Genomic DNA, 26355 nt, shown 5'->3' with positions numbered 1-26355 from the left:
AGAAATTATCAAGATGCAGCTCTTTTAGAATACCCAATAGGGAACATTTGTATATACATCTGGTTTAACAGCAAAAGAATAATGTCTATAATTCTAACTTCCAGTATTTTTCATCTTTCACTTTAACCACAACTTGCGGTGGTAAGCATTGCGAAGATCTTGAGATTTGTTGAATGAATAGAATGTAAGCAATACATTCTCTTGGTTGCATATATAATCTCATTAAAATTATACATTGATGTTCCAATATTACTCACGTCTGTTGCCTCGCACTGCATATGCTAGTTTGATATCAGGACAGCACTTTCCCATTTGTTCAATAACCTGCCCAGTCTGCAAAGCCAGTTCATAGGTTGGAGAAAGGCACAAACACTAGGGAGGAAAGTCAACATTCCATTAAGAATTATGACACAGTGAAACAGAAATAAAATTTGGATAGCAATGTGCTTGGTTACAAACTGTATATTCAGCATTGGATTCAAACTGGAAGCAAAGATTTAAAGGTCCATGTCAATAGAAACCCATTTCGGCAACAGTGATCTACCTCTCTGAGGGGTGACTCGACTGGTACACAATAGTGGGAGAGGCCAGTGCTTCCTCCAAGTGAAGAGTACATGCCTGCCATATAAAATTTTTTTATGCAGCAGTAACAATTTCTATTACCAACTTTGATTCTATCACACATGTAGGGCCATACCTAAAGCAGTCATTCCCACAGGTCACCTAGATATGCTAGTTCACATTCACATGTGATCACTATCAGTTGGTGTGGGGGATACACAGCAGCTATTTCCAACTGTGAAACAAACCTGCTAGATGAGTGGTAGCAGTTAGTAAAATTGCCATTGCTGTTCATGAATCACTCAGCAGCAATGTAATATTGAAAACTGAAGATTAAAACTGGTTAATACTGATATCTAGGAAAGCTGTTCTAATGTGCTAAAATTGGATAACTGGCGATGAGACAGAGCAGCTAATGATCTTGAAAAATCTGCCAGAGTCCAATTAAAATGGTGCTCCTTTTTCTAAACCAAATCGTTACATTTCTAATTGTTGTCGTTACTTTAAAAATATCAATCAAGAATTTTCACATAATTCTACAGTATCCCTTGAACAGGTTATTTTGCAAAATTGTACCCCTTTACCTGTGGGTGCCTTTGGGAGAGATCCACACGACTGAGCATAGCCAAAACAAAGGCAGCTGTTTTACCAGTACCTGACTGAGATTGTGCAATCAGATTCTGTGGGCTGGAAAGACAATTCAAAAATGGGAGGTCACACAGTAAAAATGTACATTATGAAAAATATACAGTAACATTTTCCACATGACCAACGGCACATTTGGCCAATATATTATAGTCGTGTAATAAACATACGGTTCCGCAAGCATCATGGGTAATGCTGTCTCCTGGATCTTAGAAGGTCTGTTAAATCCCATTCCATACACTCCTTGTAGAAGGTCTTTTTTCCTACAAATCAAAAGGAGGAAAAATTCCAGTTTATTTACAAAATCTTTTTATTGCTTTCTCTCCACTTAAATTGACTGCTTAACACATGAGAATACCAAGGATGACTCACTCAATTTTCCTTCCTTTATGGGGAAATTGTATCAACTCCTGCTTTCTCCACCCCCGCCCAACGACCCAGATTAGTGTAATAGAGTACAGCAGAAGTTTGCACGCCCTCACTACTAACTCTCATTCCATGTTGGCAGATCAGTGAGCAGCGTGAACGACAATTTTTCTTCAATTTGCAGTTTTAATGAGGATGACTTCAAGCATGTAGGATGGTTTATTCCTCAGCGTAGCACATAAGCTGACTCTCTACTGGTGCAATGTAAAAATATTGTGAAAATCACTATCGGCATCAGATTCAAGGCACAGAGCTCTCAATCATACTTGCTGCTTTAATTGCTTTCTCCTCTTGGCTTGAGAAATAGCACTCCAAATTTTATAAATCTAAAGATAAAGCTTTAGTTATGAGGAAAGACTAAAGAAACTGGGGCTGAGGTTAGGAGGAGCTCTGATAGAGGTGTTCAAAATTATGAAACACTTTGATAAAATAAATAGGGAACATTTCCAATGTTGGTGAGTTGGTAACTAGAGGGCATAAATTTAAGATCATTACCAAAATCTGAAGGGAGATGTCAAGAGATTTTTTTTTTACACAGAGGATTGTTCGGACATGTAATGCCTTATCAAAAGCAGAGGCGGAAGTACAACCCATAATAGCTTTAAAAGGGAAGTGGATAAATATTTGAAAAAGTAAGCTTTATAAGTAAGTGGGGAAAGCGTAGAAAATGTAAAAAAAAGGCTCAGGCACATTCCTGTGAGTCTGAATATCGTGAGGATAGGGGTTAGGAGCATAAGAGCTTTCACTGCTCCTACCACCATTATAATAATGATGTGAAGCATGCTCGATGGGCCAGAAGTGGAAGGAAAGAAAATGGAGCAGGAAGCCCAAGAATAGAATCTGCAACAGAAGGCAGTGAACGGTAAAGCTCCAGGCCTCTGACAGAAGAACAGACCACTGAAAAAAAAGTTAACCTACTGCAGAACATATATGTGGAATAAGAAGTTTCATCACATTTCAGATCATAAAGAAGTCTTTATGTTTTTATAACTATATATTGGAGAACTGCTTTGTGCCTTTTAAATGTTGCTTGCTGAAAAAGCCAAACCAGCTAAATACATAACAGCACCTGAAGACTCGGAGAGAAATTGCCTGTTATGTGAGTCAAGGGGGCACCAATATTCTATAGTTTTAATTGCAATGTTGCTCTGTTCTGTGCAGGGTCCACTGAGTTCTAAGTGGATTTACAACTAGGTGATAAATGGATTTGTATCTAGCAGCAATTAGGTGGGTTGCAGCCAATTTTCGGTTTCTAAATTGCTGCCTTTGGAAATATTTCCTGTTGGCTATATATATGATTCTTAGTTTATTATTAAATCAGGCAAATCACTAGTTTGTTACCTCAGAGGCAGCTTCTAGGAAGGACAGCCATATTGTCTTCAAAATCTCTGGTAACAACAGTACCGTCTGGATATGACACCTTGTTAGTGTTCTGCATCCCACCAGTTCAGCACAAGGCCATCAGGACAGGGCCCGGAGATTGCATGGATCCAACAAAAGTCCACGTATGAGTTATTAATGAAAGGACGCACTGTTTGTTATCACAGAGGGTAGGTTAACTTCTGTCAACTGCCCCTTGCCGGGTTTTCGGCACGCTACTGCACTCCTGCGCCCTCCCATTAATATCGGGGCCTATGTTTCTATGTTGTGCAATACATAGTTAATGATGCATTAGTTTTTCTAAGGACTTAAACAATTTGCCCTATATGATTGGAAAAGAAACCCGACATCAGTAACTAAGAAGCCAGTTACAAGAATCCCATAATTCAGGTGACAATCCTTACAACACTCAACTGATGTCACCGTAGCCTTTCATTTGTGTAGCTGACTTGGTTCCTCATTCGTGAATCCTCAATTGCAGTTCTCACAAAATACTGTTCAATCATATTCGTATCACTCAGACAGTTTTATATCAATATCCTACAAGGAGCAGGCAATTTCTTACATAAAAATACATTTAATAGACCACTTCCAAATTTTCAAGTTGCTACTTTCAGTGCCATGTCCAATGCACAGGGTATGCAAACAGTGAGATGACCTGCCGAACAGGATCACTCCAAATGATCCATCAGGAGCTTGAATAGCATTTAAATGAGCTTCAACATCCCTTACTGCTGTTTATTAAAAAACAGAAAATCAATACACTGCATGAACAAATTAATCTAATTAAAGTAATGAGGGAATAGGTACAGGCTTCAAAGAAGGCTTCTTTTGTGTTTGCAATTCAAAGGCTCAGCATCAAAGCTATTGTCCACAGCTGTTGCCTTTGAAACAAGTATTGCCATATGAGTTACAGGGTGAATACTTCAATATGTTCCAGCTAAATGGCACTGAGTTACTGAAAAAAACCTTGAATATTTTGCCCATGGTTTATTATTTTTCTCTAGTGTCTCTTTTAGTTTAGTTTTAAATCATCATACTCAAAATAAAAAGTAGGGATGTAGTATCTACAGAAACTCTGTGATGGGAACAAAGTATCCTTAATATGCAAACATTTTGACTGCAAAGCCATTATGGATGAAAGTACCATTAGAAACAATCACCCCAGCCCCAACCCATTCGGAACACTATGCTGAACACTTGTGGACAGAACAACGGTGTTTGGCAAAGTGATCACCTAATCACCCCAATGTAGAGGAGACGGAACCGTGAACAGCGAATACAGTATACTGGGTTGGAGGAACTACACGTATACTGCTGTCAGACCCAGGAGAGAAATTATGGTTTACAGAGTGATGTGTAGCCTTAGACCAGTCATGATATAATGTCTTGAACTGGGACCGTTCAGAAATACAGTGAGTCAGTCAGAAAAGTGCTGATTCACAAATTAGTCAATCATGACTAATGCTTTGGAAACAGAGCCAGGGCACAAATAAATCAAAGGCCCTGTCTTCATAAAATTAAAGCTCAGCAAACCTTTTCTTATTTATCTGGAAATACTACGGTGTTAAATGTATTAAAAAAAATAGTATCATACTGTCACTTTGTGGATTTTGTTGCAAAAAAATGGTCAACTGGCTCTCCCTCCCCATGCGTAAAAGGGGGAAAAAAAAGATTTTGTAGATTCTTGCAATGAAGTGATGCTGAGAGACTTCTTGGACACAGCCCTGAGGGATATTGATGTTAACAAAGTCCATGAGAAACATGCAGAAGTAATATGGCACCAGTAGTTTCAGAGAAAAATAAATGATAAGGTAATAACTCCATTATAGGTGCTCCTTCAAAAAAACTCAATGAAGAATTCTGATTAAAAGAGGAAGCAACGAGAACAATCTTGCTGATGTTAATTCAGCCTTTTCACTTGGTCAACAACTCTAATACAACTTGCTCCTTCTCAGTGATGCAATCAAAACTACTTAAATACAAGTTTTCTTCTTTTAAACCGAAGACAGAAAAAAAAACACAAAAGCAATAATAAAACATCAGAAGTCTTTAAACTTTAAAAAAAATTGTTGATTTGGAGACATCTTCCAACCATTTAAAAGTGGATTGGAATGTGTCCTTATAATCACAATTTGAACTGAAATCCAATTTGTAAGGTCTGAAAGAAAATGACTACTAAAGGACCTCAGCACCAATAAACATCAGATTTTGCAGACTATTCCAATTAAAAGATGTATATTCAACCCATTTCTAAACCTTTATTTTGAGCAATAGGGAAAATGATTTCATACTAAGGAATGGCTTAGAAATAATGAAAACTCTTTGTTTAATCTAAAATATCAGATTTAAATTTGGGGTAAACACACAAAAAACCCAGAGTAGGTATATACCAAGAGTAAAGTTTTGACTGGATTATCTGAAGTTCTAGCAGTAACAGGAGTCACCACAGAAATTACTAAAAGTAAAGTGTATTCTGAGAAACCTTTTTTATTGGAACATCAACATGGTCAAAGTAACAATCATCCTGTACCTGCTGATACAACCTGTAATCCCAAGAAATCAATGGAAAATATATGCATATATCTATTTTAAAAATCATATTTAGGTTATGCAGTCCCTGTCATCACAATTTAGTGTCACCTTTTCCCATTGTAAATTGGTCTGTTAACATTTGCTATTCAAAACTGTGAATGGTCATGATTGCAAGCTTCTGCTATTAGGTGGCATGTAGAGCTGATTTTGTAATTTCCACTGTAGTTGTGTCCTCTGGCCATTGGGTGACTTATAGAACAGTTATAGAATCATAGAATCTTACAGCGCAGGAGGCCATTCAGCCCGTCGTGCCTGTGCCAGCTCTTTCAAAGAGCTGTCCAATTTAATCCCACACCCCAGCTTTTCCCCCCATAATCCTGCAAATTAGTCCTCTTCAAGTACATGTCCAATAGCCTTTTGAAAGTTCCTACGGGAGCTGATTCCAGCACCCTATCAGGTAGTGCGTTCCAGATCTTAACAAGCCTTTGTGTGAAAAAATTTCTAATTTCCCCTCTAGTTTGTTTGTGAATTATTTTGAATCTATGACCTCTAGTTACCAACCCACTTGCCAGAGGAAACAGTTTCTACCTACTTGCTCTATCAAAACCCCTCATAATTTTGAATACCTCCATTAGGTCTCCTCCTAGTTTTTAAAAACACATTTGAAATATGGCAATCATCTTTCCCTTGATTCTCCCCCACCTTCTTGGGAGTGATTAAAACCCAATTTTTGGCTTTTCCACCTAATAAATAGAGCACTCGAGACCTGACTTGCCAGTTTTTAGGCTTCCCTCTTCATCTGTGCCCAATCTTTACCGTTTATTGGGTGTTTTTGCCATTGATGCAGCTTCTAAACTTGATTTTTTGGTCAAGTGATAAGCACTTATTTCTACCAAGTGAAATTATTGAACATATTTGATGTAATGATTTATATCATAAATACATACATTAGAAAATTAATTAATTGCTGCTCACAAAATGCCACTGAAGTATTTGGAAATTTAGAGACACACCCATAGTGGCCTAATGTACAAGGCACTGGCTTCCTAACCCAGGAATTGCGGGTTTGAGTCCAATCTGGGGGTGATATGAACTTTAATATTGGAAAACAGTAATTTTTTTCAACAATCGCAGACTCAATGGGCCGAATGGCCTCCTTCCGTGCTGTAACCCTTCTATGATTCTAAGTTTTAAAAATGTTCTTATTCAATATAGCTTTTATTTGCAAGCAACAAATAGTAACATTATAATTTGCCTGTATTGACCCAGCATTTAGGATGGAACTTAGAGAGTTTGTACTTTAATGTCTTAATTTTTTTGTGAACATTCAGATTTTTAAAATAATTAAATAAAGGTATCGGCAAACCCAGTCCAAGTTGTAACTGAGTAATTTTTGCTTAGTTATTCTGCCTCCTATAGAAATTGGTGTGTAATTACAGCATATATATTTCAATTATTTATATTTTGTTATTTGTACCCATTGTATAGGCATACTCAAACTGGTTAGAAAACAAATGGGAACACTAATTTACACGGAACCCGGAATTTCCTTTGTGACTTTTGTTTGCTGAAGAGTTACTTGCCTAACTGGCACCCAAATTTCAGTCATGCAAAGTAGAGTCACGTTTACTCAGTTTGTTGAAAATACCTATACACTCTTACATTTACATTGCTGAGCTTCATTTATGTCATGAGAATAACAGCAATTTTCGTAAACATTTCCAATCCTCCATTTGTGAAATAGGAAGACCCAGACGGCTATTCTTTTCTCAGTCGCTCGAGCCTGAAAGTCTCTCCTCATTTTTCCCACCTTGTTTTTGAATGTGCGACAAATGGAGGCTGCCTTGTTTCTATCTACCACTCTGCTGAATATGATGCGTGCAGTGGACGAAGGCAGGTGGAATCTGAAGTGTGAAATAAGGAGCAGGATAGCACAGGGCTGTGGAATATATACTGAGTAAAACAAGCCTATAGGTAAATGTACGCTATGTATATAATGTGCATGTGTCACTCTTTCACCTCATTGTGTGCTGCAGGCTGATAAAAATCTTTGTTGGTCATGCACTTCTTGTCCAAAAATTTTGCTTCCTGTCCATAATTTTTGTTCACGAATTACGGTCTACATTTTGCAATGTCAACGGTCATGATGTGATGTCAGGCTCTGGCCACTAGGTGGCTCTGTGGAGTGGGTTTGTGAAATCTATCTCCCAAGTCTGTCGCTGTCTTGCAAATAAACATTATATTCATCAAATGAGTGTGGCCAATGTCATGAGCAATATTCTTCTGGTATATTAGAAATTCCCATGGAAGTGTTCAAATATTATAAACTGCTTCACATGATATGGCATTAGGAAGTTGTATGAAATGTGACAATACTATACAGTTGATACATGGCACTCCAGAGTTCTGGAAAACTCTGAATTCTGTGCTGATCATACTTGTTTGAGTGCAAGGACAATTTAAACTTTTAATAAAAGAAAAGTTCAATAAACAGTGGAGGTGACAAGATGAGATAGTGACTCGAGCACAAATCATTACTGATTGCTGAAGCAAATGTTGACAGTCTGACATCATCAGCTTCTCCTTTGTCCCAATTCTCAGGAGTGTTGTCTTTAAACACACAATCCAGGTATAGTTAAACATATATAAAAGCCACTATTACAGAAGTATTACTGCTGCATACTCAAAAAGTGCAACTGATCAAACTTAAACTGTACTGCACTGTTTGGTAATATCTTACAGGCATTTAGGTAACCTCCTGTCAACAAAACCTAAGGTGGAATGGTCCATATGAATTCTAGTGTGCAATAAGAGTTCTGCTGAACTACGTCACGAGGAACACCTAAGGAATAATGGAAGATCACTGTGTAAGAATTAATCGCTGCAGAACGGGTTTGGCCTTAAGGTGAAGTTAAGTCGGTTACTGTAATCAGGGCAGGACATTTTATTAGCTAAACACATTTGTAACCTTTAAACTATGAAATAGCAATTGATGCTTTCAAAATATGTATGAATTTAAAACTAATTTACTCATACAGCATTAGTGTATATATATAAATGAATAAAGTCCTGTATCTAATGTGCAGCCATCAAACTCTGAACATCACACTTATTTACAAATGTAAAGCAATCCTTTTAAAAAAAGCCATTTCAGCCTGGGCTCTTCTAACCTGGCGGCACAAATTTACAAATGTACAGACCACTAATTGAGAATTTCTAAGCAGCTACCTGGATTCCCAAAAGGAACACATAAGCAGTGGCCTTAATGGGACAGGCCACAATAGCAGCTATACATCACAGCTGTGCTCCAGACCCCAGAGCAATGCCATAAGGTCCTCTAGTTCTCTTAATATTTGCAAATTGTTATTTTTCACATGCATACATAAATACCTTGAGTATACTAAAAGCAACTACTAATCTCAATTTTACAGCGACACAAAAAAAATCTCAATGTATTACAACATTGGTGCAGAAACAACAATAATGAGGAATCAGTGGCAACAGTGATACATTGTACAGTTTTAAAAATCTAAATCTATTCGATCCAAGGGAACAAAGACATTTAATGAGCTACTCTTAGCAACGGTAAATTTTATCCTCTCAAGTTCGATGCATTAAGGTTTTACTGATTATGTTGGGACTTGGCCTGATCATAATCTGACATTTAGCATTAGAGGCTCAAAACTGAAGTTAGAACATCTACCATGACCTAATGAAATTCCTTTTAAACCATTAAAAGTCACTATCAAATGCTAGTAAACACACACAGTGCACAGCTCCCCAAAAGAGCAAAATAACAGGCTAATTCAGAAACTTGAACATAACTCAAGGGGACAACAATCTAGTATCCAAGATAAATGTAAATGAATAAATGGGGTAGATAGAGGAGGATGAAAGAATTGTGCAAAATAAAACCTTTGTACTCTTAAAAACTATAAAATTGTATTTCGATATTTTATTTGTCTCTCAAAGGGGAAGAATGCCCAACAGGTTTTTTCTTTATATTTCTCTCCTGTTTTTGAGAGAGTATTTTCTGCCCAGTCTCCTAGTTTCAGACCACAAATGACTGTAAACAACCTACTCCCTGGCCTCTACCAGCCACTAAAGCATGAAACAGTTCCCTTGAAATGACTCTCCCTTCAATTCCACCCCCACTTGGAACTTAAATGATATGGGGAAAGAAAAAAAATCAAACTTGTGCCATGTCCTAGTGCACGATCAATTTTTGTGTTTAAATATAGAGTTTATTTCAGTGAAACATGTGAATTAGTAACAGGTGAAGTTAATAAACTGAGGTGGATAAATAGAAAAGGTTAGGCTTTACAGCCATGGAAGCCAGGTTTGATTGCAGGTTAGATTTGATTGTTTTACACAGCTGAGTGAAATACCAGATACAGTTGGGAGAAATTTAAATGCATCATCCTTCTTTCACAAGTATCATTTTCAAAATTCTCACTATAAACCTAAATGCAACAACAAATCATTCTGGACATTAATAGGTTTAGGGCTTTCTGTGGCTTGTCTGACCAATCATGAGGGGCCAGAACGAAATTTTTCACACACAACTCCTGAATTGGCTACAGGTCTTTTTTTGCCTCTGCTAATAACACAAGCCGTACAAACTTTAAATGTGAACAGGGTCAGCACTAGACGTGAAGATTCATCCAAACTCAAATTTTCTCTACCACGACAGCATCACTCAACTTTGTATATCTGTTACTAAATTTAAAAGAAGCAATATTCAGGGAGGAAGAGAGGAGAATGTACTGTGAAGTACTTTCTGACAAAATAGGTGATTTATGTCTTGATTTTGATGTCTTTAAAAATAGATAGGGCTCTTGAGCCAAGATTTAAGGAAGAAAATAAGAGCCGTTCAATCCACAGGAACCAGGCAAAGATGTTGATCTGCAAATTAGTTTAAGATAAAGATTTTTTTTGTTTGAGGAGCAAGTTGATTTGGGTCTCAAGAGATGTGTGTTGAACTGCTCAATGGGTTTCAATATAGTCGCCCAAACAGACTGTGCCTTCCATTATGACTGGCTGACAACAATGTCTTCAATGGCATTGAACTATGTAAGAAGAGGGCATTCTTCAGTTGAGTGTAAATGCAACAAACTCTGTGGCTCTTTGCAACTCAAGTTTTCCGTATGTAATCTTATCCTGAAGGACCAGGGAGAAAAACCTTGCCTTTCATCCAATGGTGCTATCGCTTGCCAAAAAACAGATTTTTGGAAAATAGTGTATATTACCCACCTAATGGGTCAGTGCTGCAGTGCTTCTCTCATGTAGTACTGTACCGAATAGCACCTTGCTGATTTAAAAATATACAATTGTACTTCTACCCATTTCCTCAGCCACAAATGAAACTAATTTAAATCATTATATGAAAAGTAGAAATTCACCAGGTGTGTGGTGGACAAATGAAGTATTTCAGCAACAATGTTTATCAGGGGTAGCATTGGAAATATGAATCGGGAACATTCTATACTCCCATAAGAGTTAGACATTGAAGGGTTGTACCTCAATCGGGAAATCTGTACAAGAAGAATGAATGGGGAGTTTTTGGTACATTGGAGTTACAGGCTTGATCAAATAGATATTTTATCTAGAGTTAACTGTACTGATAGAGTAGAAACTTAAACAATAAAACCACAGAGAAAAAAAAGCTTACAAATGCAGCTCTTCAAAAGACTTCACAGAGTAGAGAGGGGAATTTGGATCTCTCTGGAGCACTTCAACTTGATGCGTAGATTGAACCAGGTTACTGCGGATTAACTTATTCAATAGGGACTGGGCAGCCTTGTCCTCTACAGAAAGAAAAGCACACCAGTCACCAGACAGCAAACACCGATTACAATGACCACAAAATTTAATCCTGTGTCATACAGAAAAACAAATGCAAAGTTTAAACCCAATTTTCGAAACATTCAGGCAATACTAACTGCATGCGGTAAGTTTGCCTAAAGTTCAAGTAATAGGTAATATAGGAAAACACTGGCATAAACCAGTCTATCCCAGTGAAGGGCTGAATGCAGACTAAAATCAACTGCAGCAACTCTTTTTCCCACCAATCATAACATTTGTATTAAACATAAAACCAGCATTGATGAAAAAGTAACAGCACTTTGCTTCAGCAGCTTCAGCAACCATTAAAACAGCATATAGGAATTATTTTGTACAAAGGGATAACTACTAGAAATTCGGTTGAGACTGTCCAAACTTATTTCACACTGGACAGTTACAGGCAATTATAGAGCAGACCTTCATCCCTTTAGTCTAGAATGGATTTGAACCCAGGTCCCAGTAGTTTCTGGCATTAAAGAGGATATGCTCAGAAAGCTCAGCCTGGTGTGAAGGTTAATAAGAATTTCATGCAATGAAGATATGAAGAAAATGACAGTAATGTATAGCATGAATTTGGCTATGTGGCAATTACATACATCTCAATAGGATCTTTATTCTTCTATTACACTGTCTCAGTGTCTGTCCCCCTTTGTGTAAGCGTTTGTTCTCTTCCATATTTGGATTACTGCTTCTTTAGAAATGTTGGTTGGTTGTGTGTGTATTGGTCTTGTACAAAGGTAAAGAACATGCATAGCATTGTATCAAAATGAGGTGAAGTAAGATATTTTTATGTTCTGCTGCTCCGCAAAATGAGACTTGTGCAACGGAAGATGAAAAATGTACATTTCTGCAGGCCGAGGAAGGGATATTCTCTGAAAGTGTGGCCTTGTGAAGGAGAAAGTGAATTCCCTTTAATAAAGATGTGAAGAGTGTGACTGCTACACAGAAAAGATTGCAGATATTAAATTATACTAATACAGATGGATACAGATACAAGGCAGATTTGTACAGAGCAAACAGAACTACTTAACAATAATGCAGTTTAACGCCTTTGACGTTAACAATGCATGCATTTCAGGATGGTGCCAAACTGTGTCTGTATCTTTTAATGTGAGTCTTTCTCTCTCTACTTTTTGATTCTGTATGGTGGTGAAATTCAACTTTGCTGGGGGCGCAAGACAGGCAGTAGCGGATTCACTGCCGTTTTACACCCCATTCAGCTCCAGACCTCATTACAGCCTTGGTCCAAACATGGACAAAAGAGCTGAATTCCAGAGGTGAGGTGAGAATGACTGTCCTTGATATCAAGGCAGCATTTGACTGTGTGTGGCATCAAGGAGCCCTAGTAAAACCGAAGTCAATGGGAATCAGAGGGAAAACACCCAGGGACTGGAGTCATACCTAGCACAAAGTAAGATGGTAGTGGTTGTTGGAGGCCAATCATCTCAGCACCAGGACATCACTGCCAGAGTTCCTCAGGGCAGTGTCCTAGGCCCAACCATCTTCAGCTGCTCCATCAATGACCTTCCCTCCATCATAAGGTCAGAAGTGGGGCTGTTCGCTGATGATTGCACAGTGTTCAGTTCCACTCGCAACCCCTCAGATAATGAAGCAGTCCGTGCCCGCATGCAGCAAGACCTGGACAATATCCAGGCTTGGGCTGATAAGTGACAAGTTACATTCGCGCCAGAAGAGTGCCAAACAATGACCATCACCAACAAGAGAGTCTAACCACCTCCCCTAGATATTCAACGGTATTACCATCGCCGAATCCTCTACCACCAACATCCTGGGGGTCACCATTGACCAGAAACTTAACTAGCCACAGAAATACTGTGCCTACAACAGCAGGTCAGAAGCTGGGTATTCTGCAGCAAGTGACTCACCTCTTGACTCCCCACAGCTTTCCACTATCTACAAGGCACAAATCAGGTGTGATGGAATGCTCCCCACTTGCCTGGATGAGTGCAGCTCCAACAACACTCAAGAAGCTCGACACCATCCAGGACAAAGCAGCCCGCTTGATTGGCACCCCATCCACCACCTTAAACATTCACTCCCTCCAACACCGGCGCACCGTGGCTGCAGTGTGTACCATCTACAAGATGCACTGCAGCAACTTGCCAAGGCTTCTTCAACAGCCCCTCCTAAACCTGTTACCTCTACCACCTAGAAGGACAAGGGTAGCAGGCGCATGGGAACAACACCAACTGCACTTTTTCCTCCAAGTCACACACCATTCCGACTTGGAAATATATCGCCGTTCCTTCATCGTCGTTGGGTCAAAATCCTGGAACTCCCTACCTAACAGCACTGTGGGAGAACCTTCACCACACGGACAGCAGCGGTTCAACAAGGCGGCTCACCACCACCTTCTCAAGGGCAATAAGGGATGGGCAATAAATGCTGGCCTTGCCAGCGACGCCCACATCCCAAGAACGAATAAAGAAAACCTCGATTTTGCATTGACTTCAACGGAAAAGAAGATAACGGACAGTCGATCCGCTACTGACCATTTTGCGCCCCCGCCAAAATTGAATTTCACCCCCTCTAAGTCTGCATTTTGTAAAGGCCTCTCTCAATGTCTTTCTGCAAGTGTTCTTCAGTCTCAGAAAGTTGGCCTTATGAATGTTGGCCTGCAGTGAAGAATGTTGTTTACGTGGACCATTATCATCTGTGGAAAATGTAACCTTACAAAGGTTGGTCTGCTGAGAACATTTACAATGTCACGTATGCTTTAATGAAGTTGTGAAAAAAGTAGCTGTTCATACTATGAGTCATACTTTTATGAATGAATTGGAACTACCGAATGACTGCCAAGTTGAGCAACTTTGATGTTAACTACACTTATTTTCAGGGCAATGGTAAAAGGGATAGGTCTATTTTTTGGTTTCTCTGTGTATGTAGCTATCCGTGTCTCTGTCTGTGGTTTTCTAAATGTCTCGCTCCACAGTTATCAATGAGAATATTCTTGGAAGGTGGTTCCTGTGTGAAGATGAATTTAACACAAATGATGGGATTCATGAAGAAGGGCCACACTTTTAGTAGTCAACAATGTGCAATGTGAAATCATGCAACCCAACACATACATATTGGTCAAAGCATGCAGGAGCTTCTTTATCGGTGAGATGTGAGCTTATGCTGCTTTTTTTTCATTCATTCGGGGATGTGGGCATCGCTGGCAAGGCCAGCATTTATTGCCCATCCCTAATTGCCCTTGACAAGGTGGCAGTGAGCCACCTTGAACCGCTGCAGTCCGTGTGGTGAAGATACTCCCACAGTGCTGCTAGGTAGTGAGTTCCAGGATTTTGATCCAGCGACGATGAAGGAACAGCGATACATTTCCAAATCAGGATGGTGCGTGATGTGGAGGGGAACGTGCGGGTGTTGGAAATCGGAACCGGAAGAAGATGTTTAAAGAGAATAATCTTGGAGGGGATGTGCGTTTGGTTGTTTTCAATTGTGTCAGTTTAAATGTTACGGTTGGAATACAAAGGGGAGGAAGTTATGCTTCAGTTGTAGAGCTTTGGTCAAACCCCATCTGGAGTACTGCATTTAGTTCTGGGCACCGCACCAAAGAAAGCATATATTGGCCTTGGAGAGGGAACAGCACAGACTCACCAGAATGACATCAGGGCTTAAAGGGTTAAATTATGAGGACAGATTGCATAAACCTAGGTTGTATTCCCTGGAGTTTAGACGGTTGAAAGTTGATCAAATTAACCCTGTTTAAAATGATAAAAAGATTCAATACAGTAGATACGGAGAAACTCTCCACTGGTGGGGAAAATCCAGAACAACAGGGCACAATCTTAAAATTAGAGCTAGAATATTTAGGAGTGAAATCAGAAAGCACTTTTTCAGAAAGGGTAAGAAATGTGGAATTCTCTCCCCCAAAAGGCTGCGGATGCCAGGTCAATTGAAATTTTCAAGACTGAAACTGATATTTTTATTAGATAAGGATATCAAGCAATATGGATCAAAGGCGGGTAAATGGAGTTGAGGTACAGATCAGCCATGATCTAACTGAATGGTGGAACAGGCGTGAGGGGATGAATGGCCTACTCCTTTTCCTATGAATTTCATTTAACAAAGAGGGAAATAAAATGCAAGTTATATGCTGATGGTGCCGTTGAGGAAAGTGTGTACAGAAGGTAAACCATAAATACCATTATGGAGCATTTTCCAATACACTAAATTGTTTATTGGCAGAGAAAGCAGGTGGATGAAGAAGTAGGCAATAGGTTTACCGCAATGACTGATGTTGAAAATAATGCCTCCTCTGCCATCATAAATTTGTACTGGAAGAACTTACTACAGGTACAATGATGGTAATGCGGGATCTTCTTTCTTCCATTTCTTGTATGATGTGTCATGTTATCTGTTTTTCCAGTGCTATGTGCTCATGTAGAAATGTGCTTATATCTTATTCTTTGGATGGGGTTATTTCTTTGTGCGCTCAGTGTGTCTTTGACATAGGAGTCAGTGACTGCGATGCAAACAGTAAAGAAATCACTGCAGACAACATCTTTTGTTTAGACTCTCTCATTCATGCCATAGTATTGCCCATGAAACATCAAGATGCTGATACCTCACCAGCCATTCCTTTCTGTTTGATATGACATTGGGTTGATATGAATTTGAAGGTTTTTTCTGTGACAAAAGTTATTTCTGTGCACCATTAAAGTAGATGTGGTTTTGAAGCTTGGACTTGTGCAAATTAAAAATGAGTAGGGACTTGGCTGTTGGACACACAACATGGGTAGCGTGGTATCCTGGAAGGCAACAATGTGTTTAGGAAATCCACTGGGTACAGAGCCAATTGAGTCTGATCATTAACAGAGTTAGCACTTTGATAGACCTGAGCTTCTCCATCAAACTGCTGCATGATCTTGTTAATTGTGTCAACTTCATCATTCTTTGGAATTAGCAGTCCCTTTCCAACATGTTTTCTCAGCTAGTTTTCCGTAAATGGATCCAATTAGTTCAATGTTTTTAATGGTGTTGCACATATCACTGACAGTGTAAATAGCATCATTACAAAGTTCTGGAATAACATCTTCTTTCCCTCCACTAACACTCACGCATGAGAAGCTATGTTAACACAGGGCTACTGCATTAGCCCCATAAAGCTGCTATACCTATGTCATTATTAAGATACATGAAGCAAACATGCTTCAACAGGCATGCCTATTTTATAGTGGGTAACGCAATGTCAATACAGGCATCCCTTTGTAGGTAGAATCTTGCTTTAATGGATAACAATCTTCTTACCAAACTATATGCGTTCAAGATTGGACAACGTTTCCTTTACACCAGATCATGGAAGAATCAATGAACATCTTCAAAGACAAGTCTGGGAGCTATTGGTGTTTCAAATCAAGAAAGTTATTGTTTGGGACATCAATTTTGCTGTGGCTGGGGCTTGTGGGAGATTGGAAATGCAAATCTCATCAGATTAGAATGGAATTTTAAAATATAAATCTGCACTATGTTAATTTTATATTAGGAACACTACTAAGATGGTAGCAAGGATGAAAGGATACAATTAGGGTGAGACACTTGAAAAAATTCACTAGAGCAGGGAAGGTTATGGGGAATGTAACAAAATGTTCCAAAATTTTTTTTTAAGGTTTTAGAAGGTAAATAGCAAAAGATTTAGGAAAATGGTGGCAAACAGCTGTCATTCTTTCACTGCATGAATTGCAGCTCCTTTAGAGAGGAAAATACGTTGCTCATCATCTTCCAACGTAAATACCAAGCTGACAATGAAGAGATCTCCAAAGCATCATAAGATATACAATAATATTCTAATACAGTCCCACACACTTTCTGATGGATGAATACAATATAATCTCCAATTATATCGCCATGCCCTCTGTGCCACTGAATCCATTGCTTAGAACTCTTTTACAAATCATAAAGTTGTGGAAATTCATCACTGTGCCTGTGACATTTCTTTGATGCAGGTAATGTGCAGCATTTTTCATGTCAAAGTAATAATTCAGCAGTGATTTCTTCCTACCCGGGATTAAAATTACTCAAATAATGCTCACTGAATCATGATATAGTTGATGCAAGACCCACAGAGAAAGAGAATGGTTGGAGGATTTGACGAACAAGTTAATGTGCATTTGCGTCATCCTCAATGAAAGAATCCTGTAGACCTTTTTTGGATCCAGTTCAGTGCACGAATTCCCAACTTTTGTGTATGCATCTATAACTTATAAGTAGAATAGGAGACCTGTCAAGTAAAGACTTAGGTTTGGTAGGTGCTCCTGGAGCTGGTATATATAAATTGTACTGCAGTCACAGTATTGCATTTGGAGAGAACGTCTGCTTGTGCCACCTTACTGATCAGTTTTGAGTCCCAGTATGCAACACCATGGGAGATCGACTAATGCATGTAGAATTGATAATAGTAGATTTTGTACATTTTCAGTTAACTGAAAAGTTGGCCCCTGGATCTGGAGGATAAATATTTGTAATGCTTACTTATAAAGATAAAATATTTATATAAAATCCTTCACAATAAGTTATTATTTTTTTAAAAAGTATTTGATATCTGTCAACTTCTCTTTTTAAATACTTGGGAGAATGGTATCTTTCTAAAATCTGTGTTTTAAGACATGCAAAAGGTAGAGACCTTTGTGTAAAATTGCTCAGGAGGCAACAATAAATCTCCATTAACAAAAACCAGAAAAAATATGCATTAAATATAATACTTTACTTAAAATTCCTCTATTAATAAAAAACTCAGCCAGTTGGATAAGCTAAAGACAAATACTTTGAAGGGTGGAAATCTTTTAAAAGTGTTTTGAAAAATCTACAGATCAAAGCCCCTCAAGACATTTGAATCAATAAATCCCTTATTAAAATGTCACAAAAATCAGGGCAGATGTCAGTGAAAAAGTTAAATCTAGATGCGTTAAAAATTGCAAAGATTCCTGAGATGCAATAATTTGTCCACATGACGTAAACATAAAATATAAACAGTTTATCCAGTCCAGATGGCAAATGCATTCCCCCAAAAATTACAGAAATACTGTGGATGATGGATGAACTCTAAAAAGTGATGTACCAGCTCTGATTTTAAAAATAAATGAAAAGCAAAAGTAATAAAAATGGGTTCAGTCTCCTAAGTTTGCTGATGGAGGGATCTGATCTCCCACTACAAATATGCAATCTTAAATTCATATTTAAAAATGGCTCAATTTCAAAAAGGTATTTAAATATAAATTTATGCCTTTAAATAGACATCGAATGGGTCGAATCGATCTTGATCTTGAAAATGTATACACACCATAAACCTAAAAATGAGTTTGAGTTAAACAGCTGAACCTTCTAAAATAGTTCCAGAAATGAAAAAAGCTGCATATATAAAAAAAAAATCAGTCTGGAGCACAAAGTGCCATTATAATTGGAGTTAAAATCTCACTCAGAAGAGAACATCTTTAAAAAGATAAAAAGGCAGGAAAAGGCTCAATCAAAACAAAAGAAAAATCAATGACTGCAGGAAAAGTCCTTGAATTTAAAAACTCACTCAGGAGCAATCAAAAAGGTTCAATGCAAAAAAAAAAGCCAAATGTTCTGATAAAAATGAAGCATTTTTGTCTATAATCTGTCAGAATATTGTTTTTCTTTTCTTTGCCAAAATATGAGGTTAAAAACCAGGGTACACTTACAGAAAATGGCCCCGCTTGTTGAATACAATAGCCCCAGAATATAGCCAGAGTATCTGGTCAGGTGCCTGAGGGAGGGACCAAGCCATTCAATTCAAATACAAGCATTTTATGGGTTCTTATGAGGTTTGTTTGAATATATGTTTAATTGGTAGCTCTTTTTGAATGAGATATTTTTGTTTGCCAAATTTCTTTTGAAAAGTACTGAAAAGCTAGTCATTTTAAAATTGGGTAGTGCATCTGAAGCTATCAAATAGAGGGAGATAGACTAGAGAGATTCTGGATAGTTAGCAAGAAACGCCAAAGGATTATATTCAGAAATCTTGTCTCTGGTTGTGGTCATAGGTGAAAGAAGTTGAGGTGTCTACTCTTGTACCAGTTTAGATTCTGCTGGGGAACAATTTGAATGATTGGGATAATATGGCTAATATGGTTAAGGAGAAGAAAGTTTGGGTGGTTACTCAGTTAGGCTGTGGAGCTGAGCCAGACTGAAGTAGCAGTGGCACTGGCCGCAGTAGCACATTCAACCAACACGGCAGCAAAGGCAGTGGCCAAGTCCCGTGGAGAGGAAACACCCGCTACTGCAGTGACACTAGGTCACATAAAATGCATGAGAAGGAGCTGAAGTCTCCCTGCATAATCTCAAGAAAGAGGCAATCAACCGAGGAACCTGGGTAGTTTAGCTTACTATAAGCTGGCAGAGGCTCAGCAGGTGGACTCTAAATTAGAAGGCACACAAGCTCAGGCCACCAGGGATTCACAGCCTGAACCAGCAGGGTGGCATAGTTACAAGGATGAACTTTTAGTCCCACATTACAAATCAAAACCAGATCGGGAACAGGAACTAAAAATGTTCCGACAGAAAATGGTAAGTGGGGCATCTGTAGGTAAACCACACAGATAGTTGCAGTAGTTTCATTGGGCCAGTATCTATAAAGACATGGTTTAACCTTATTGGATGTGACCATGGGTAAACCGGGGGTGGGGGGATTGCAACAAAGCATAATTGCAACACCCACCCATTATTAATGAACCTTTAAAGAAGGTGGGCATTAATATCATAGCCCCACTAGCTATCAGGAAACAATTGGGGAAACAGTACATATTAACCATGATAGACTATGTGTCTTGGTATCTGGATGTGATACTCTGGTGTAAACAGAGGCAGGGGTCACAGCTGATCTACTGTTAGAAACATCCACTTGAGTTGGGGGCTTAAAAAGAGATTTTGTCTGACTAGGGACCAGTCTTATGCCTTTGCTAGTCACTGACTGGCAATAATGACAAATAAAACAACTTCAATCCAGAGACATTTAATGGAACTAACTTGCATGCTGCACATATATGCCATGCAAAACTAAGAGCTGGAATAAAATATTACTATACTTGTTTGCTGCCTGATTCTTGAGGTAACTCCCTGTAGGCAAAGTCTGTTTGGCAGCTTATAGCCTAAGCCATGGTCTAGTGCAATATTTATTTTACCACCGTCCAAAATCGAGGAGGACCACAGGAGGACACGATATAAGCAGTAGTTGAAATACAGTAATGCCAGTTATCTGCTCAATCCCTGGGCTTAATGCAAATTTACTAGATATTGGACTCGTAAAGACACATGCTGGGTGATGGGGAGCAAGGGCTTGTTTTGGGGTGCGGTCCAAAACACTGGCACCAAGAAAAATATCTAGAACAAAAGCCCCAAAATGCAACAATTGGCGAGGCTAAATAGGTGAAGCCTCTAAATGGTTGTGGTCTGATTCAAAAGAAAAACTTGCCCATAGAAACAGGCTTGCTATTCAGCACAAAATCTTTTTAAAAAAGAAAAATATCAGATGAAGAAATCAAAATAGGTCAAATGACGACTCAGTTGTGCCAAACAGTACATCCAGAGTGGGAGTACAGAAGGCAAAAGCCAAATTAAGTAAGGAAATGTGACAGGAATTTGGGGAAACTTCAATGCAATGTGGCAATCCCTGATTTCAATTTAGAAGAAGCGTTCCAATAAATAGGTTGGTAGTCCGGCATCCGCCTGGCCTGATACCATTTCCCCACACCCTCCACCAATGGTCTACAAAAAAATGCACTAAGCTCACCACCCTGGCCAAATTTCTCCCCTGATCGATGAGGGACAGCGCGACCAAAACACACACACACACACACACACACACACGGACAGAGAGAACCAGCAGCACAAAGGTGACAAAGATAGGGAAGACAGGCAGCGCATTCTGCGACTTACTGAGGGCAACTCCATGAGAGAGATGAAAGTTCCCTCTTTTCATATAAATATATTAATGCCAATAACAGCAAGTAAATTCACCCCCATTTCCTCCACAAAAGGAGAGCTTGGAAGAAAAAAAAGCCACCATTTGTTTCAGGTGCACATCACTTAATGGAACCAGCAGAGTCCTGTTAGAAAGGCATGGTATGTGGCACAGTTATTAGTCGTAACACAAAACCTGCCATGAGCACTTGAAGAGTTTCAAAGTGTACGACGGTCATGCGGAGAGGTTAGTATTGCTCAACTAACACCAAGTTTACAACAAAAAACTCCTTTGCATAAGATTTTGCCTTAAAATTTAAGCTAACGTATACCTTTATCATCATCGTCTTGCTTGCTGTCCGCATTATCACCACTTTTGTCGGGTTTACCGGTTTTATCGGGTTTATCGGTTTTATCTGGCTTGTCCATTTGATCCTGTTTTACAGTTGCTGAAATAGAATTAATCAGTAAAATAAAGGCAAAAGCTTTCAAGCTAACTAAAATAATTAATATATGTGCTTTGTTCCATGATGATTCAGACAATTTTGTACTAAATTTGAAGTAGAAGTCTAAATCTTCAAAAATAAACAATCTAACCCATTGTAAACAAGAGGCATGACATTTGACAGATATTGTTAGTGTAGCTTTCAGCTGTAATCTGGTAAACTATTGCATGGAAATTTGATTTTCTTATCCTTGTTTAAAATTTAGTTGAGAGAGAATTTTTTTTGAAGTGAAAGTTACAATTCATTAGCAGCCCAGTAATTTCCTTTTTTTATGTCCAATGCTCTTCTAGCTGGCCGCCCCACATCGGGCCCTCCACAAGCATCAACTTATCCACGGCCCACATCCCCAGATGCACCAAGTTCCACATTCTGTATCCTCCGTTCTCTCCAAGCTCCACTGGCTCCCTATGTCCATGCGGGTCTATTTCAAAATTCTCAGCCTTGTTTTCAAATCTCTCATTGTCTCACCCTCCCTCAGTAGTCCCTTCCGTCTAACACTGCTGCATGCAATTTCTACCCCTCTTAACACTGAATTCTCCGCCCAATTCCCTCCACATCTTTCCCTGGTTTCAAAAACCTTAAAACTCTCCTCTTGGATGGTGCCTCTGGGTCCCTAACCTAACCTCTCCATTCCCTTCTCAATTCTATATCCCCTTCCTCCTTATAAAGTATTCAGATGATTTCCTACATGTGAGGTTCTGTATAAATGCAAGTTTGTTTAAACAAAGCCTTTCATCCCAATGTTTACTAGAAGCACAAAGTGACTGGGAGACGTTTTCAAAGAAGTCAGTGATCACCCATTCCTTATTGCATCCTCTAACTATCACTTGCTGAACAGGATTGTTAAGTCTGTATACTACTTTCTGACTTCTGCTTACAACAGGTCAACTTCCAGAAGAGCTTCCAACAGACAGATGGGGTGCAATAATCTTCACCGCAGTTACTGCATTTGGACTTTTTGCTGAAGTCCTTGTGCGTTTGGTATAAACATGAAAGGCTAGTTTTAATATTGGCAACTTTTACAGTGCTGTTCTTGTATTAAATTAATGATCCAGCACAGTGGGGGCCGGGAACCATTTGCAACCCATCTTTCTTGAAGTTATTTTAATTGGAAAACATCTAGGTACATCACTCTGAAATTACTATCTTTTTATTTCAACTCTCGAACAGTTGAAATGCAAAAAAATTTACAAAAAAAATCAAAGCAATGATGCAATCAGATTTAAAAGATTTAGAATATGACCGGACTTCATTTAATACTATTTGACAATTTCTATGGCTCAACAAGCTTACATTAATGAAACATTAATAATCTCTTGCTAGATTTCATTGATCATTTGTGTGCTTACAACACCTTAATGTATTAATAAAAACTCATACCTTCTTTAGGTTCAGCATTTGGATTATCTTCTTTCAGTTTTAGGTTGCCCAGCTGCAACAAAAAAAAGCAGGTGCCACTTTTCTTTGAAAAGCATTTTAATAATTTCCTCCTAATAGCAACAGGAATTTGGATTAGTATATGGGACTGGTTAGAAAATAGGAGAGAGTACTCAAGAGATGGAATGTCAGCCAATAGAGGGGGTAAGGGGAAGGGAGTGAGGAGAAAAGTAGAGTACCACAATCAGTGTTTGGACCCCTGTTGTTTCCAACCTACATAGGCCCGTGCACTGGAATTTCATCGCCAAACCCTCCTCCACCCTCGCCTCCTTTAAGACCCTCCTCTTTGATCAAGCTTTTGGTTAGCCCCCCCCAATAACTCCTCCTTTAGCTTAGCATCAATATTTTTTCTGATTACATCTCTATGAAACATCTTGGGATGTTTGAGGCAGAATTAGGACAAAGTAATGCAACAGATTGAAGGGAGGAAAAAGGAACAGATTTTTAAAAAACCTTTGAGGAAGAGACAACTGAAGGCAAGAAGAGATCGTTATAGGGCAGGATTTCTTGTTAAATTTGTATTCATTCACTAAATAAATGCATACATTTCTCCATCTTTAAAATGTTACATGATAAGCAGGCACAAAATCACAAGCATAGCGTGACTAGCCATAAACACTAAATGTTGTTCTTTAAAATGTCCTTCCTTTGGACGCAATTTTATAATATACGTGAAATGGCACACATAGAAATAATGCATTTATAGAGAGCTTTTCATGACCTCAAGACATTCCAAATCACTTCACAGCCAACTAAACACTTCTAAAGTGTAATCACTGTTGTAATGTAGGAAAATGTGGCAGCCAATTATGTGCACAGTAAGGTCCCTGCAATCAGCAATGAGATAAATGACTGGACAATCCACTTTAGTGGTGTTACTTGAGAAATAAATATTGGCCAGGACACCGTGATAACCCTTTGGTCTTCTTGAATAGTGCCATGGAATCTTTTACTTACGCCTGAGGGGGCAGACAGGGCCTCGGGTTAATATCTCAACCTAAAGCCAACACCTCTGACGGTGCAGCTCAGTACTGCACTGAAGTCTCTGCCTAGATTATGAGCTCAAAACTCTGGAGTGGGGCTTGAACCCTTCTGACTCAGAAGTGAGGGTGCGACCACCAAGCCCAGGCAGACGCCATCCGTGCCAAGAACTAAGGAACACCACATCAGGAGGTGGTTTTGCTGCTTTGTGTTAGATCAGCAGCAGCAAAGATAAACAGCTGCAGTCAGCACCACTTGCTGTGGAGCTACCAGTTCACTCTGTGGGCTCCTCCACTCTCAGCCAGCAAAGGTTGTGACCAGAATGGGAAGGGCCTGTATGCGACTGTGGTATCTGCTTATTGTAAGTACTTTACCGTATGCAACTGGCAGGACTTGACTACCGTACTCATTTCCTCTCCTCCAGTATACCTCTCCTTGTAGCCGGTGAGCTGAATTTCTTCCTCAACATTCTTTCTATGCGGTGTAAGGTATTGTATCGAATAGAGAATCAAACAAAAGCCCCTGGTGCTGAAAATTAAGTCGCTGGATGTGCGTGCGTTAGGTTAGTGACATCATCGTGCACACTGCATGGTGTGCTGCACATCATGCAAGTTATGCATAAATATCACAAAACATGCATGAGAATATAACTAGCGATGCAAGGATATCAAGACCTACAAGGACCTGGGAGCATTCAGAGTTTGAAGTGAAAATCAGGAGGGAATCCGATTTTACTGACACCACCATGAATAAAATCTGGGAATTTATTGGTGTAAATGCATAAAAACCGACTTTAATCAAAAGTTCAAACCTCATCAGGGCAGTTTGAGAAATGGAATTCAGATTTAAAAAAGCAATTTGGAAAGCTGGTATCAATAAAAGTAACCCTGAAGCTGCTGGATTGTCATAAAAACCCAACTGGTTCACTAATGTCCTTACCCAATCTGGTCTATACGTGATCCCAGTCCCACACCAACGTGGTCAGCACTGCCCTCAGAAGTGGCAGTCCAAGGAGGCCTACCACCACTTTCTCAGGGGAACTGAGGATGGGCATTAAATGCCAACCTTGTCCACCTCCCCAGAACGATTTTTTAAAGATCCATCAGAGTGTGAACGGAGTTAATGCAGAGCACCAGAAACCAACACAAAGTACAGAATTTGCTAGCAGTTCTGCAACAAAAAATGGGTCAGAGTCAGAAAGTGTCAGGTGAGATGGGAAACAAGGGCCACCTTGTCCAGTGGGTGGTTGTGTCCCTTCATTTATATAAAAATGGCACTTGGCAGAAAAGGGGTAGGTAAATAAGTTTTTGTTTACAAATATTTATCTAATTGCCAGGCCAGTGATTTGTACCGCGTGTATTCGCCACGCCTCATATAAAAGGAAAGTCTGCTGCTCTAAAAATCCGCTTGCACTTGGGTGCAATTAATATCAGGCCTTCACATGGCGCTGAGCCTGAGCCTGAGCCACAGCCGCCAACACTGCGGGAAGCCGGACTCGGCCTCCATCACACACTGCCCCAAAGCCCCGAGCCGACTCTCCGATCATGAAACCCCGCCCGCCCGCTAACCCCGGCCGCACAACCCACGGCTCGGTCCCGGTATAAAATCTGCAACCTCATCCCCCGGGCCGGGCCGGGCCGGGCCTTCCCGTTAAACACTCACCGACTCGGCCGCAGACTCCTGCAGGTCGACAGCCAGCGCCCACGAGTCCGTCGCCATGACTTCCGAGAAGGTGAAAAAAGGCGCAACAAAAAAAAAACACGGCGGAGAAACTGAGGGACCGAAAGAACGGCGGACCAAGGCAGAGTGCGCAGGCGCCGTCCGCAGTCCTACCTTCATCAGCGCTGTGCTGCGGACGTGGCCCGGAATTTTAGTTCCGACTCTCATCGCTGCTCAACCTGGAACCAAAGTTTCACCTTTAGGGAATATTGGTGAGGAGATTTATCATCAAAAACATTGTGACAGACCACAATCCCATTTAAACATATGAATTGCGTTTTATTTTTTAAGATGAATTAAAATGTGCTGCATTTTTAAATCAAAATGAATGCGTCTCACTCCAAAAGAAGAACCAAGGGAGAATTTAGAAGAATTATTT

At 39.5% G+C, this 26355-nt stretch overlaps 1 protein-coding gene across 1 annotated transcript in view; it reads right to left on the bottom strand.

Annotated features, from left to right (window-relative positions):
• The window catches only part of ddx19a (DEAD-box helicase 19a), a 45488-nt gene extending 19400 nt beyond the window's left edge, over window positions 1-26088 (bottom strand). Inside the window, exons 1-7 of the mRNA XM_067970473.1 lie at window positions 25920-26088; window positions 23220-23271; window positions 21666-21782; window positions 11219-11354; window positions 1377-1469; window positions 1146-1248; window positions 258-372 (exon numbers count right to left, since the gene is read on the bottom strand). Coding sequence (XP_067826574.1) covers window positions 258-372; window positions 1146-1248; window positions 1377-1469; window positions 11219-11354; window positions 21666-21782; window positions 23220-23271; window positions 25920-25976 — 673 coding nt within the window. The 5' untranslated portion in view covers window positions 25977-26088. The remainder of the gene's footprint in view (window positions 1-257; window positions 373-1145; window positions 1249-1376; window positions 1470-11218; window positions 11355-21665; window positions 21783-23219; window positions 23272-25919) is intronic.
• Between the last annotated feature and the right edge of the window lie 267 nt (window positions 26089-26355).

Source organism: Heptranchias perlo, chromosome 32 (genome assembly GCF_035084215.1).
Source record: "Heptranchias perlo isolate sHepPer1 chromosome 32, sHepPer1.hap1, whole genome shotgun sequence".
Classification (NCBI taxonomy): Eukaryota; Metazoa; Chordata; class Chondrichthyes; order Hexanchiformes; family Hexanchidae; genus Heptranchias; species Heptranchias perlo.
The sequence above is the reverse complement of the archived record's forward strand: the minus strand, read 5'-3'. Positions and strand labels throughout refer to the sequence as shown.